General features: G+C 49.3%; 1 protein-coding gene across 1 annotated transcript; it reads right to left on the bottom strand.

The window, feature by feature from the left end:
* Positions 1-4,146: 4,146 nt before the first annotated feature.
* On the bottom strand, positions 4,147-12,015 carry GAPDH (glyceraldehyde-3-phosphate dehydrogenase). The gene is made up of 12 exons (XM_035140942.2): positions 11,869-12,015; positions 11,019-11,064; positions 8,901-9,000; positions 8,142-8,248; positions 7,936-8,026; positions 7,589-7,704; positions 7,342-7,423; positions 6,344-6,495; positions 6,171-6,249; positions 5,091-5,174; positions 4,597-4,694; positions 4,147-4,376 (listed from the first exon to the last, which is right to left on the bottom strand). Exons 2-12 carry the CDS (start codon positions 11,039-11,041, stop codon positions 4,307-4,309), a joined length of 1,002 nt encoding a protein of 333 aa, XP_034996833.1. The 5' UTR covers positions 11,042-11,064; positions 11,869-12,015; the 3' UTR covers positions 4,147-4,306.
* Positions 12,016-13,805: the final 1,790 nt, after the last annotated feature.

The raw sequence follows: 13,805 nt of genomic DNA, 5'->3' as shown, positions 1-13,805 counted from the left end.
AGACAAGTAAAGTGCCTGGACCTCATACTATTTTATATAAAAGGACCCTGTTAAGTCTAGTCGGAGGCGACTATGGGGTTGCGGCGCTCATCTCGCTTTCAGGCCGAGGGAGCCGGCGTTTGTCCGCAGACAGCTTTCCGGGTCAAATGGCCAGCATGACTAAACCACTTATGGCACAACAGCACACCGTGGCGGAAACCAGAGCAGTGCACGGAAACACCATTTACCTTTCCACCGCAGGGGTACCTATTTATCTACTTGCACTTTGACATGCTTTCGAACAGCTAGGTTGGCAGGAGCAGGGACAAAGCAACAGGAGCTCTCCCCGTTGTGGGGATTGGAACTGCCAACCTTCTGATTGGCAAGCCCAAGAGGCTCAGTGGTTTAGACCACAGCGCCACCCACGTCCCCCTATTTTATATACAGGCGATGTGGGAGGGTGGCACTTCTGCAGTCAGAGGTGTGGGCAGGGCCGTCTTAAGCATATCTGGCACCCTGGCGCCGTGGTGTGAAGATCCCTCTGGCGGCGTCCCCCCCCCCGCCCCGTTTCCCAGCGCGGCTGTCTGGCAGGCGCAGCGTGCAGCGTGGCAGCTGCAGGCTCAGCAGTGCGGCGCCCCCCCTGGCGCCCTGCGCCACCCAGCCTTGCCGTAGGGCCGGCCCTGGGTGTCGGAAACAATGGATTAGAATTGTTCCAACTTGTTCTGCCGAAACATAGGTTATGCAGCAAGCGCTGGCAGTCGAAGCCTAGAATTTCTGCCCTCTGGCACCAAGATCCTTTGGGTTAGAAATATGGTTATTCTTTTATTATTTGTTACATGTTTATCTCACCTTTCCTCCAAGTTGCTCAAGGGGAATACATGGTTCTCCTTCTCCTCATTTTATTCTCACAACAACCCTGAGAGGTAGATTAGGCTGAGAGGCAGCAAACTATGCCCAGGGTCACCCAGGAAGCTTCCTGGTTGAATGGGGATTCGAACTCTGGTCTCCCAGGTCCTAGTCCAGCATTCTAACCATACAACACCGGTGGCTCTCAAATAGAAATGTAGAGCTTCAGCGAGGCCCAGGCTTTTCTGCTACTTTGATCTGTCAAAGTTGGCAGGTTTGGGGGCTGGACAAGGGCAGTCTGCTTGGGGAGGACGTCGTGCTGCAGAGCTATTAATGAAAACAAAAGCAAAATATGACTTTAAACATTGATTTTGCCTGGGGCGGAAAGCCCGCTAATGTTACTTCAACTGCCCCAACCAATCTCAGAATTTCTCAGCTTAAAAATTAAGTTTGTGTTGCTCTAGACCTGTGGACTCATTCTGCCAACAGAGACAAGGAGAAAGGAAAGTGCCATGAATAACCCAGTATCCTGGTAAGTGAAGCATGGCTGCAGTGCCCTCTGCAGGATACGTTCTTCAATCCTACATCGTCTGTCTTAATTACTCATCGCTTGCAAGGGAAGGACTAGGACAGAGGTCGGCAACCAAAGGCCCAGGGGCTGGAAGCGGCCAATCAGGGTCGCTTAACCGGCCCATGAGCCACCCCCGAACCGAACTGCCCACTCAGCGAGTCCCTGCATGCTGTGCTAAACCGACACAGCGCAGCATGGGGACTCTCTTCCATGGCTTCAGAAATTGCTTTTGCGCATGCCCAGACACCGGAAATGGTGTCTGCGCATGTCTGCGGTGCCAGAAATCATTTCTGCACATGCCCAGGCGCTTCTGCGCAGACGCAATTTTCGGCGCCTGGGCATGTGCAGAAGTGATTTCTGGTGCCGCGGACATGCACAGACGTGATTTCCGGCATCGCACTGCGCTGGTCCGGCCCATGGAGGATCTCTGTGGGAGTGATCCGGCCCATGCCCAGTAAGCCTTGCCAATCCCTGGACTAGGAACACGTGGCAGTATTTATCCTTGAGTGCATTTGACTGTCTCATATAGTTCTTATACACCAGGCACCCCCAAACTTCGGCCCTCCAGATGTTTTGGACTACAATTCCCATCATCCCTGACCACTGGTCCTGTTAGCTAGTGTTCATGGGAGTTGTAGGTCAAAACATCTGGAGGGCCACAGTTTGGGGATGCCTGTTATACACAGTTCAGCAAGAAATAATCATGCATCACGCCCTTTCCTCCATTCAAAAACGGTTTCCTGTGGCAAGGAATTTGGCACCTCTAAAATAGCTCCTGCCCACCCCAAATACTTCAGAGTGTCCGAGGCCAAAAATCCAAACGGCTGTCACTTCCCATTAACTTGAGATGGGGATGCTCCAGGAAGGGGTCTTGCAAAATCCAGTTGCACAGAAGCTGTTGCAGCTTCTGCAGCTGGTAATTGTGTGATGCTAAATGTGACACCGGTTCATGAAGGAGAGAGATTCATCCTTGTGTATGTACCATAAGGAGGCAGAATGGCTGTTCCCCACACATCCTCAAAGTCTGACTCAGCTGAAGGCAGAGGACTTAGGCTCAAGCAAAGAGTTTGAGTCTAAGGGGAGTAAAACATAGCCTGTTCACACACAAAACAGAGCGAGCAAGGAAGATGTCAGCCAATTGTAAAGAGCAAGGAAGATGTCAGCCAATTGTAAGCACTGCTCGACAGTGAACAGGCACCACTGGAAGATGGTGAACTGTTTCATTGCCGGTTTTAAAGCAGAGCTTGGATGGCTATCTGTCATGGATGCTTAAGATTCCTGCACTGCAGGGGGTTGGACTAGATGACCCTCAGGGTCCCTTCCAGCTCTACAATTCTGTGAATTCCACAGCTGCCTATCAGAGAAAACTAAGGGAATGTGCTCTCCTTAGGCTAAGCAGCCTGTATGCGTTTCTGCCAGCAGCTGGTGCTGCAGTGAGAGTCATGGCCACGCTCCCATTGCGGAACTCCAAACTATTCATCTACTTCACTGCCATTGTACAGCTGGTTACATCATATAATGGAAGAAAACAAAGTACATGCTTTCCTAAATCGATTCCAAGATTTCAGTTCCTTACTAAATGAGGCAAATTACTAATATAGCTGCCACCTACTGAACATTCTCATGCTGCGTTGTTTTCTTCCTGGCTGCATTCCCCCCCCCCCCTGAAAGATTTGTGGCTTCTTGCCTTACCCAGCATTGCAGCAGGTTGGTAAAAGTATGAGTTTTAAAAGACTGGAAACTGAGGAAATTGAGTGAAGTGATGTATTCCTGTATTCCTCACATTTTATCAACAGACTTGGGATAAATGGGGTAGAGGTAAATCATTGTTAAGAAACTTGGCAGGAATATGAGAACTTATTTAAAATTGCCTCAGTAGTGTAGTGTCAGCAGTTTTTCAAGCTAAGACTACAGAGACGAATGTGAAGTTCTCCATGTAGGCAAAACAGTCTCAGGACTGTGGACAATCAGAAGCTGAACTTGAGTTAGCAATGTGACGCAGCTGGAAAAGAAAACTCATGCCATTTTTAAGCTCCATTAACAGAACTATTATTTTCCAACAGCCTTAAGGAATAGTTCCATTCTGCTCTGTGTACTAATTAAACCTGCTGGCATGCAGTGTCCACTTCTGGACACTGGATCTTACATGGGCTTCAGTTTCGAGGAGTACAGATGTCAAAACTTATTGACGGCAACAGCCATTCTGACACAATGGAACAATTTAGCTAGCTAGGTGAAGATCTGAGCGATGTTGCCCTGGTTTTGGCTTCCAGCATTCAAAAGTAGTTGCAGCCAGGTGGAGTACAATTGTGTGAGCTTTACAGTAAAAAATGAAGACTAGCCTGATGGGTCATTGGCTAAGCACAATCACATGGTTTTATGTTTGATTTTACCAGCAAGTCAAGGTGTGTGTGCCCACCCCCCAATGAAGCGGCAACTGCTCTTGGTTATCTTCTGTTGCTCATTCTTTAAGCCGCAGCAGTTTGACCCCTTCAGCTACAGGCATTCTGAGCCCTCAAAACTCTAAGCCAGGCAGCTGGCAGCATCACCACTATGCCTGCTGGTCCATACAGTAGTACAACTGCTGTTCAGCAATGCAGCCATCAAGTGGGGAATTTTCATGCAGAAACTCTGTCCTGCGCCTATCAACTTTCAAGGCAGCCCAGCTCTTTTGGGGGGAAAGGACAGCCTTTGTGCTCACACCCTCACTTCCCCAACAACAACAACAACAACAAGGAAGAGAACAAGGATTTGAGACAGTGATGACTTTATTGAGAGGGGAGATGTTACTGAAACAGTCAAGTTTCTTCCAGCCTCTCCACTTCCTCAGAGGCAGGTGGAACAAGAGAAGGCCTCTTACTGCAAGATACAGAGCCGAGTTGTAAGAAAGTAAGAAATGGAACTCTGCCTTTACTCCTTTGATGCCATGTGAACCAACAAGTCCACCACACGGTTGCTGTATCCATATTCATTGTCGTACCTGGAAAAAAAGGCAGGGGGATAGTAGGGTTACCTACAGTATCATCGCATTGTAAAATAGCCTCCCCCAATTTGACAAGTGGTAGGAAGATTGCAGAAAGTCTATACTGTGTCCCCCCTCCCCAAATTTCAGCAGGCCACTGGATTACCATAGCAATTAAAACATCAAGAAGTTCCTTGATCCTACACAACTCTAGAACTTATCTAGCTTGATCTCTTACCAGGAGACCAGCTTCACAAAGTGGTCGTTGAGAGCAATGCCAGCAGCAGCATCAAAGATGGAAGAGTGGGTATCACCATTGAAGTCACAGGAGACAACCTTTGAGAGAAGAAGGGAAGCTCACAATACAAGGCAACACAAGTCTCAAAACATGATCTCACATTTTATCCAACAGAGGGCAACGTGGTGTAGAAACTTGAAGCAAAACTGGTATGGTCTAAAGGTGTATGGGAGTATGTACACGTTGGGTTCCAATATGGAAGAAATGCAGGATGAAACCACATGCTGCCAGTCACGTAGGGCAAGGAAGAAGACGGAGGAAAGAAAATGTATCATATAGATACATTCAATGTCCAAAATTATCTTTACTGACACTATCATGGTAGCAGAAATTGATACAAAATGTACCAATGTGCTTTCTCCATACAAATTGTGTGTATACATGAAGAGAAAATCCAGATTTGACAGTCTGCTGAAGCAGCCACAGTGGCTTACCTGGTCCTCGGTGTATCCCAGGATACCCTTCATAGGGCCATCGGCAGCTGCCTTCACAACCTTCTTAATGTCATCATACTTGGCCTGTGTGAAAAAGGATGGGAAATGTTAAAATGGCCCTACCTGCCAGAGCTGTGCAGGAGCTTATGGAAACTACTTAAGACACAGGCCAGAGAAGGCTGGGAAAAGGAGAAGCTTTGTGCAATTGCGCCACCCAGGGCATACTGGTCTCTTGCTTCCCAATTCCTTTCAGTAAGAGGTTTAGTGCTATCTCACTTTCAGCAAGCCAGAAAATGTCATCACCCAATAAACATCCTGTTATCTGCACTGGATGGAAACACATGATTCCTGAAGCTTTACCTATAGTTAAAGCGGAAGGAGCGTGGTAACTTGGCATGCTTGTCCAGTAGTGCAGTTATATAAATTTAGATGCTGGATTCAAATGGTCTTGATGAGGAGACTCTGCTCTAGATGGCCATGTGGACACAATTGACATTTCTCTCCCCCCCCCCAATCCACCAGTCCGTGCTTTGCAACTATTTCTACATTCCTTATATAGCAGAAGAAACCCCCCCCCGTGTGCGCGCACACACACACACGCAAAACTTCACTATCATGGCTGCAGGAATAAAATGGGAGTTTACTTCTGCTGCCCTGGCGCAAAACACATTTACTTGCAGAAAATAATAATAATAATAATAATAATAATAATAATAATATATTTTTAAAAGCAAACATAAAATTAGGAGTATCCCAAAGTATATATATTTAAGCATAAGGAAGGACTAGAGTGACCAGTGGCAACCACAATGGGCAAGATTGATCTTGGCTTCTGCCACCATCACCTGCCACTTTTTTTGGGGGGGGGGTCATAGAGGAGACTGGACTTCATAGGAGAAGTCCAGCCCTAGCTGTGCTCGTTTAGACATAAATCCACAGCTCATGATGCATTGTTAGGAGGTGCAACCCCCTTTTGTGGTTTCTGTACAGGCAGGCATTACAAAGTATTACCGAGAGCTACAAAGATGGATTTCTACACAAGGCCAGATGGAAAGGCGCTGCAGGTTCCAAAATACTCACTGGTTTCTCCAAGCGGCAAGTTAAGTCCACGACAGAAACATTGGGAGTTGGGACGCGGAAAGCCATCCCTGTGAGTTTTCTGAGGGTGTAGAAGATTGCTCAGGTTAGGGTGCAAAGCATTCCTCACTTTCGTACCCTTCCCTCAGAAGCCACCCAGAGACAAGAGGACTTACCCATTCAGCTCAGGGATGACCTTGCCAACAGCCTTCGCTGCACCTGTGGATGCTGGGATGATGTTCTGAGCAGCTCCTCTGCCATCTCGCCAGAGTTTCCCAGAGGGACCATCCACAGTCTTCTGTGTGGCTGTGATGGCATGGACTGTGGTCTGGGGTAGAGAAGAGGCAAGAGAGACCAATTTTTCACCCCCAAGCACAAGATGTCCCCCCCTCTATGTACACTACTGAGAGGAAGGGCTCTGAACTGTATAGTTCCTCTCAGCCGACTTTTCATTTGTGGTTAAGCTTTGAACAGCATTTCAGTGTGAGGAGAAATGGTTGCAGTGAAGCAGAGAGGGTTTAAATGTATGATGCAATAATGGAAAGAGTCAAAATCTTAGCAAGTAATTGGACAGAATACTCATTCTGCCCGGACACTGAGGTCCAGCACAGAGGGCCTTCTGGCAGTTCCCTCGTTGCGAGAAGCCAAGCTGCAGGGAACTAGGCAGAGGGCCTTCTCGGTGGTGGCGCCTGCCCTGTGGAACGCCCTCCCAACAGATGTCAAAGAGAAAAACAGCTACCAGATTTTTAGAAGACATCTGAAGGCAGCCCTGTTCAGGGAGGCTTTTAATGTTTAATAGATTACTGTGTTTTATTTTTCTGTTGGAAGCCGCCCAGAGTGGCTGGGGAAACCCAGACAGATGGGCGGGGTATAAATAATAAATTATTATTATATATTACTATGCACTTTCCCCCTGGTACACCCAGAAGGGGAAGGATAGAAACATTCTGAAGAGCTGCAAATCTGGCTACACTAAGGATGGATAAATTTGTTGCTGGACAGCAGCTTCCATCATCCCTTACCACTGACCATGCTGGCTGATGGGAGCTGGAGCCCTACAATATGTGGAAGGGCTTGGGGTATCTGTTGGGGGGGGGGGGCTAGGCCTCCCCCTCCACAGTGGAGGACTTTGGTAATGGGGAGTGCGCATTATTAGGAGCATGCAATAACTTACCATAAGGCCTTCCACAATGCCGTAGTTGTCATTGATGACCTTGGCCAGGGGTGCCAGGCAGTTGGTGGTGCAAGAAGCATTGCTGGAAGGAAATGAGGGCATTTATATGGAGCATCACAACTCTTAACCTCATCCATATTCTTTTTTTGGGGGGGGCACGGGAATTTCCTGGCCCAATGTTAATAGGCCTGCGAGCAACACTGCTCCGGTTACTATTACAGTACCGCAGTTTCGCTTGCATATTCACCTGACGATTTTCAGAGAGTTATCATACTTCTGATGATTGACACCCATCACAAACATTGGAGCATCGGCTGATGGGGCGGAGATTACAACACGCTTGGCACCGCCCTTCAAGTGAGCCTGGAAGGGGGAAAGAAGCAAGAACTGTAGCAAAATGTTCCAAGACTGATAGAGGATGCGTTATTTAAGAAGAATCTTGCTACTAAGGAAGCCTACAGCCATGTGGATCAGGCAAACTATGTTATCCTTATCATTGCTCAGCTAGGGCGAGAAACGGGAGTGGAAAACAGAAAACTCCTGCACCAGTTTGTGACACCTCTCCTCCTGCCCATCTGCATAAAAGTTACTTACGCTGGCCTTCTCAATGGTGGTGAAAACACCAGTGGATTCAACAACATATTGTGCACCAGCATCGCCCCACTTTATGTTGGCAGGGTCACGCCTGGTGAGAAAAGAAGAAGAAAAAGAAGCAAGAGTTTTAGACTCTGCAAGTTTCTGATAGAGCCAGATCCTGCCCAGCCAGCAAGGAAAGGTAAGAGTGGAGATATTTTACTCACTCCTGGAAGACAGTGATGGCATGTCCATTGATCACGAGCTTCCCATTTTCGGCCTTCACTTCACCATGGAAACGGCCATGAGTGGAGTCATACTTGAACATGTAGACCTAAGAGAGTGAGACATTCAGAACATTAGTTTTGTTGTAGTCTGGTTCCACATTAATCCCTCACACTGTCTGCCCTCCCCCCTTTCTCAATCCCCAATGCAATTTCCCCACATCCCAAGCTACACTCAAATACACAACTCCATGGAGAAAGGGCTGTGTGAACTAAAAGTAGAAAGGCAGGTTTGTTGCTGTTGCTGTTTGTGTGTTATGGTCATGGGGTGAAAGCAAAGTACTGCTGTGGTCACACAAGAGCACAAAAACTCTTATGGGCCGCTTCATGCAGTATTTTCTCTTCAGAACCTTTTACTCCTCTCTCTGTATCTGGTCCTTTGAAAGTTGCGTTTCAACTTTCAGCATCTCACTAGGGACAATGTGATTATTATGCGTTATGTGCCAATTTGGCTCATACTCTGTAGTCTTCAGCTTGGGGAGGGGCTTTATTCTAAAATCTGAAGAGGCAATTCTCCATTACCCCTAACCACCCAATGCTGCTTCCAGCTTGTAGACTGTCTTCCCCGAAAGAAACTGCTACCATTTGCCAGATCTCTGGAAAAATACCAAGAATACTGTTTAGTAACACAAATACATGTTCACAAGGTAAGGCCATAGCCTGCTTTTTGACTTTAGATAGAAAGAATAACTGGATTCTCACCATGTAGTTCAGATCAATGAAAGGGTCGTTGATGGCCACAACCTCAACTTTTCCAGAGTTAAATGAAGCCCTGCAGACCAGACGGCCAATGCGGCCAAATCTAGAGAAAGAGGAGAGCAACCGTCACAAGGAAGCAAAAACAGAATTCTCTCTATCTAGCAAAAAACAACAACAGAGAATAGTACTTTAAGAAAGTATCAAAATATCAAGTAATTGGGGCAGGGGGAGAAGCAGTAGTGATCAGGCACATCACACTGCAGCTTATGATAACTTGGCAATCAGCTGGAGGGTACCAAGCTAGAGGAGGGCTTAGACCTGAGCCTAACCCCATTGAGAGAAAAGCAGGCTTATTCTATAAATATGTTCTGCCTTAGGCACACAAGAAATGTAGCCAACATTTTTCTGTTATCTAAATACTCTGTGCAAGCCTCACAAAAATGCACAATCCCAGTTAGTTTCAAATTAGGCTTATTGCCAAAGCCTTCAGAGTAGATTGTGCCCCACAGCCTAGACCTGTCCAAATCCTATTCTGGCACCCTGAACCAGCAAGCCAGTGTCTGATGCCCAAGAGAGCTGCATTATATTGCCTTAAGTTAGGGGCATCTCCCAACACAGAACAATCATCTGCTCTGGTGAGCTCTGGCCTTTCTCAGTTTCTCCTGTGGCTGGAGGTCAAGGACCAGTGAGAGAAATGCAGGGAGAGGGGAAGTAGAACAATTGCAGCAAGGACACCAACTAAGGACATGCAACACCACCTCTGCAAACCTTCCAGAGCCCTACAACCAGAGCTCTTTTTTGGGGTCATGTGACTAAGGCTTTGTGTTTGAGACAAAGAACATCTTTTGCATGAGAGGCCAAGCCACCATGCTCGGAACAGGCAGCTAATGAGGGGCAAGAAAAATGTGGATGGAGGAGGCTCTGATCTCTCCACTTTCATCATGAACCTCAAATCACTGCTCAGCAACTTCATGTGCTTGAAAAGTTACTGCCTGATTTGCAGAGATTCACTGCTCATGGCACTGTGAGGGTGTTAGATAAGATATTAAGCCGCCATGCAGAAATGCAAGTCCTACCCTCCCTATGAAGCTGCTCTGGGGAATTCCACTTGCCTCACATGGTTTATTCCCAACCAACTTGTGGGAACAAACCAATAAGCAGCTCCCCCTTATCTGAGGCAGAGGCAGAGTCCAAAACTCTCTGAATGCAAAGCATGCAGTCTGCCACTCAGCTCTATGGGAATTCTTTCGGGACGCTGCTTTGGAGTATTTAATTAGCAGCCTTGAGATGGGAAAGGTATTGCTTAGACAGGCTAGGCTCGCTCTCTCATGTTGCATCCAGACACCTCTCCCCTTCCTTTAGAGCACCATCCCGCCATTGCAGAAAGGTCAAGCACTAACTTTAGAGCCAGCTCCCCCCCCCCTCCAGCACCAAGCTGCATGTTATCTGGTTACAATTTTCTGCTTCCATGGGGTGTAGTGCAGAAGGTCACATTATTTGTGAGCCCTTCAGACCAAAAGGCACAGAGTTTCACTTTGATTTGCAGGGCAGGGGGAAACGGCCAGAGTTGCAAAAGAAGGGGAGGACCAGGGAGTCTCACTGATGCTGCTTCCTGCCACAAGTGATTCAGCAGTGCAAAGCTCAAGGAAGTGAGTCACACCACCACTCCTCTCATGCCTAGGCACATCCTGGCCACTGGCTTGCCCCATGTGCTTTCTCTGCCCTGGGCTACACGCAGAGATCAAGATGGGGACAAAACCCCTTTTGGGTGCCACCTGTTTTAATGGGGCAGCTGGGCTGACAAGAACACAAGAATATCCTTTTTTTGAGAGGAGCAGCTGCTGGGTGGAGCCAGAGGAGCCAGAGTGACCTTCAGATGTCCTTGCAAAGGACAGGAATGCAAGCCGGGTCCCCCAAGAACTGCCACAAGAGACAGCAACAGGCAGCCAGGCGCCATCGCTTTCTCATTGGCTGGAAAGTTATCAAAAGTTCTCCCAGGGGGCAGCCACCCCGTACTTCTCCCAGCAACCAGATCTCCTCCTCCTCCCCACTTTACACGCCCCTTCCTCCCTGCCATGCTAAGGCAGCCTCGCCGCACGTCCGCCCCCTCCGAAAACTCACCCGTTAACTCCGATTTTCACCATTTTCGTCTCTGGAAATTGTGATCCTGGGAGAGAAAAAAATATATATCCAGAAAATACAAGGTTGCTTATCTTGCCCCAAAACTCAAGGAGGGCTCCCTCCCGTCACTCCAGTAACCCCACCCCGATTCATGCCAGAGGAACCCCCCAGGATCAAAGGGGTCCTTGTCTCTGCTTCCCCCCCCCATCAGGATAATGTCCCCTTAGGCGGAGAGAGAGAGACGCCGCCCCACACCCGGCAGAGCAGAGGGAAGCGAAGCTCAGGATACAAGAGGCAACGAAAGTTGCTTCTAATCTTTTTTTGGGGGGTGTAGTGGGGGATCATTGTACTAAAGAAACGCTGCCAGGTTACATTTCCTTCCGCCAACCTCTCCCCCCATCCCAACTTCGCCCCACGAGAAGAATGAGCTTCCGCGGCCGCCTTTCCAGGGAGGCTCCCCCCTCACGGAAGTCGGCCCGGGAAACTTTGTTACCTACGCAGCCCGAGGGCTGGTGGGGCGAAGAGGAGAAAAGCTCCCGGTTACCAGAGCGAACCACCCCCTTCCGCCCCACGGCGCGCCTCCTCAGAAGTAAAGCCACCCCCCAACTGAGTTCTATGGGACTTCTTCACAAACAAGCGCCGGAACCCCCTTTGCTGAGGAGACGCGGAAGACCCTTTGGAGAGGGGCTCTTTGCTGCCCCACAACCAGCCCCGCTGCCGCCCTTCCTTCCTTCCTCCCCGCCCCAAATTAACTTTGCAAAGCAGCAGCACCGTCTCCCCCTCCTCCACCTTCCCCCGAAATCCCGACACCTGCTGCCTTCCCTCCTCGCGCCCCTCTGCCTCTTCTTACCCGAGGGGTCCCTGACCTAACTCAGCTCCGCAGTGCAGTGAGGAGGTGAGGAGGAAGGGCCCCGGCGCCCGGCCCTTTATACCTCCCCGTATGGTAATAGCGAGGCCCGGCCCCGAGCGCAGGCGCCAAATCAGAGCCCGAGGGCGCCCGAGGGGAGGCTACGTGCGGCCCTAATGGCGCGAGTGGAGGCTCCCCAGCCCCCGCGCCCTCGCTTCCTGCCCCTATTCAGAGGGAAGAAATAGCCCTGGCTCCTTCCCGCCAAATCGCCTCACCATCAACGTGTTTTGGGGCGGAGGGATACCACAAAAAAACCAGGCACCCCCGAGGTCTCCAAAGTGGGCACGAGGGAGAATTTTCGTTACTTACCCATTATTCCACCTAGCTAAAGTGAAGGCCGCGGAGTGGGTTCACTATTATAAGCGCTTTTTCCCCGTCCAGGAAGGGATGGTAACGGAAAATCTGAGGGCTCCCTTGGACAAAATAAGGACTCCAGCCAAGAACAATCAGAGTAAAACTACCCTACAACAGGGATCAACAAGCACCAGCAAGTCAAGCCTTCCCGGTGGCATAAATTCCCTTCCCTTTCCCAACCGGCAGGTCTGGAATGTGCCCTTCTTTCTTACTTAGGTGAACAGCACCTGTGCTGGAATAGCACCATTCCAACAAAAGGGTTTTTTGGGTGCTGAACTGAGGCCCTGAACCTGCCAGGACAGCTTGCTGCGATTTCCAAAGCTCAGAGGCTGGATAGGCCTTGTTTTTCATGGACTCCTGGAGATACCTGCCTGGCCACCTAAATGCCAGCCATTGATTTTTTGGGGCCCACATTAGCCATAAAGGTGGCATGGAACCTCCATGCTGGAGGCAGTCTACCTTCCAAGCCACCAGCCCTCCACTGCTGGAAACAGAAGGCAGTTCTGGAGAGCTGATGAATGCCTCTTTGTAAGACAGAGTGGCCATAAGGTCCACAGCTGCTTTTGCAGGATATGTAGTACTGCTTGTCCTTTCGTGCAAAATGGTTCTTAAAAACAAACAAACAAACACAAAAAACACACCCTCATCACTCCAAAGAACCCTTTTTGGGGTTGTTTTTTTAAAGAACTGTTTTATTTTGCATCCCTAAGATGTTTTGTGCATGTGTCCTAGCTTACCAGCCTCCACACTGCTGCCACAGATCAGCAGTAAAGGGAATCCAAGGCAGCATTTCTCCTTGGGAGGATGCAAGCAAGACGGTCAGCCATCATTGGAGCTGATTTGGGGGGGGGGGAGAGTGACCTGGACTGCAAATATTGTGGATTTGCTGTGTTTTAGCAGAGAGATGCTAGAAGGAGGGTATGTGGTTCCCTGAGAAGAATTCCCATTTGGTGAGCCCTAAGGAAGCCCTAAGGGACGCCGGTGGCGCTGTGGGTTAAACCACAGAGCCTAGGGCTTGCCGATCAGAAGGTCGGCAGTTCGAATCCCCGCAATGGGGTGAGCGCCCGTTGCTTGGTCCCTGCTCCTGCCAACCTAGCAGTTTGAAAGCATGCCAAAGTGCAAGTGGATAAATAGGTACCACTCCAGCGGGAAGGTAAATGGTGTTTCTGTGCGCTGCTCTGGTTCACCAGAAGCAGCTTAGTCATGCTGGCCACATGACCTGGAAGCTGTACGCCGGCTCCCTTGGCCAGTAAAGCGAGATGAGCGCCACAACCCCAGAGTCGGTCACGACTGGACCTAATGGTCAGGGGTCCCTTTACCTTTAAGGAAGTTCAGGAGGGGATGTGAAGCAGAGGATGCAGTGGGGGAAGGGACACAGGGCCAGCCCAAGACATTCTGGCCCCTGAGCCAAACCACAAAATGACTCGCCACCAGGGAAGAAGGGTTGAGTGAAGATCCACAGTGGGAACAAGAGGGGAAGGAACTATCAATCTGCTGCCCCTGTAAATCCTGCAGCCTGAGGCAGT

Source organism: Zootoca vivipara, chromosome 16, assembly GCF_963506605.1.
Source record: "Zootoca vivipara chromosome 16, rZooViv1.1, whole genome shotgun sequence".
Classification (NCBI taxonomy): domain Eukaryota; kingdom Metazoa; phylum Chordata; class Lepidosauria; order Squamata; family Lacertidae; genus Zootoca; species Zootoca vivipara.
This window is presented reverse-complemented; position numbering and strand designations above follow the sequence as displayed.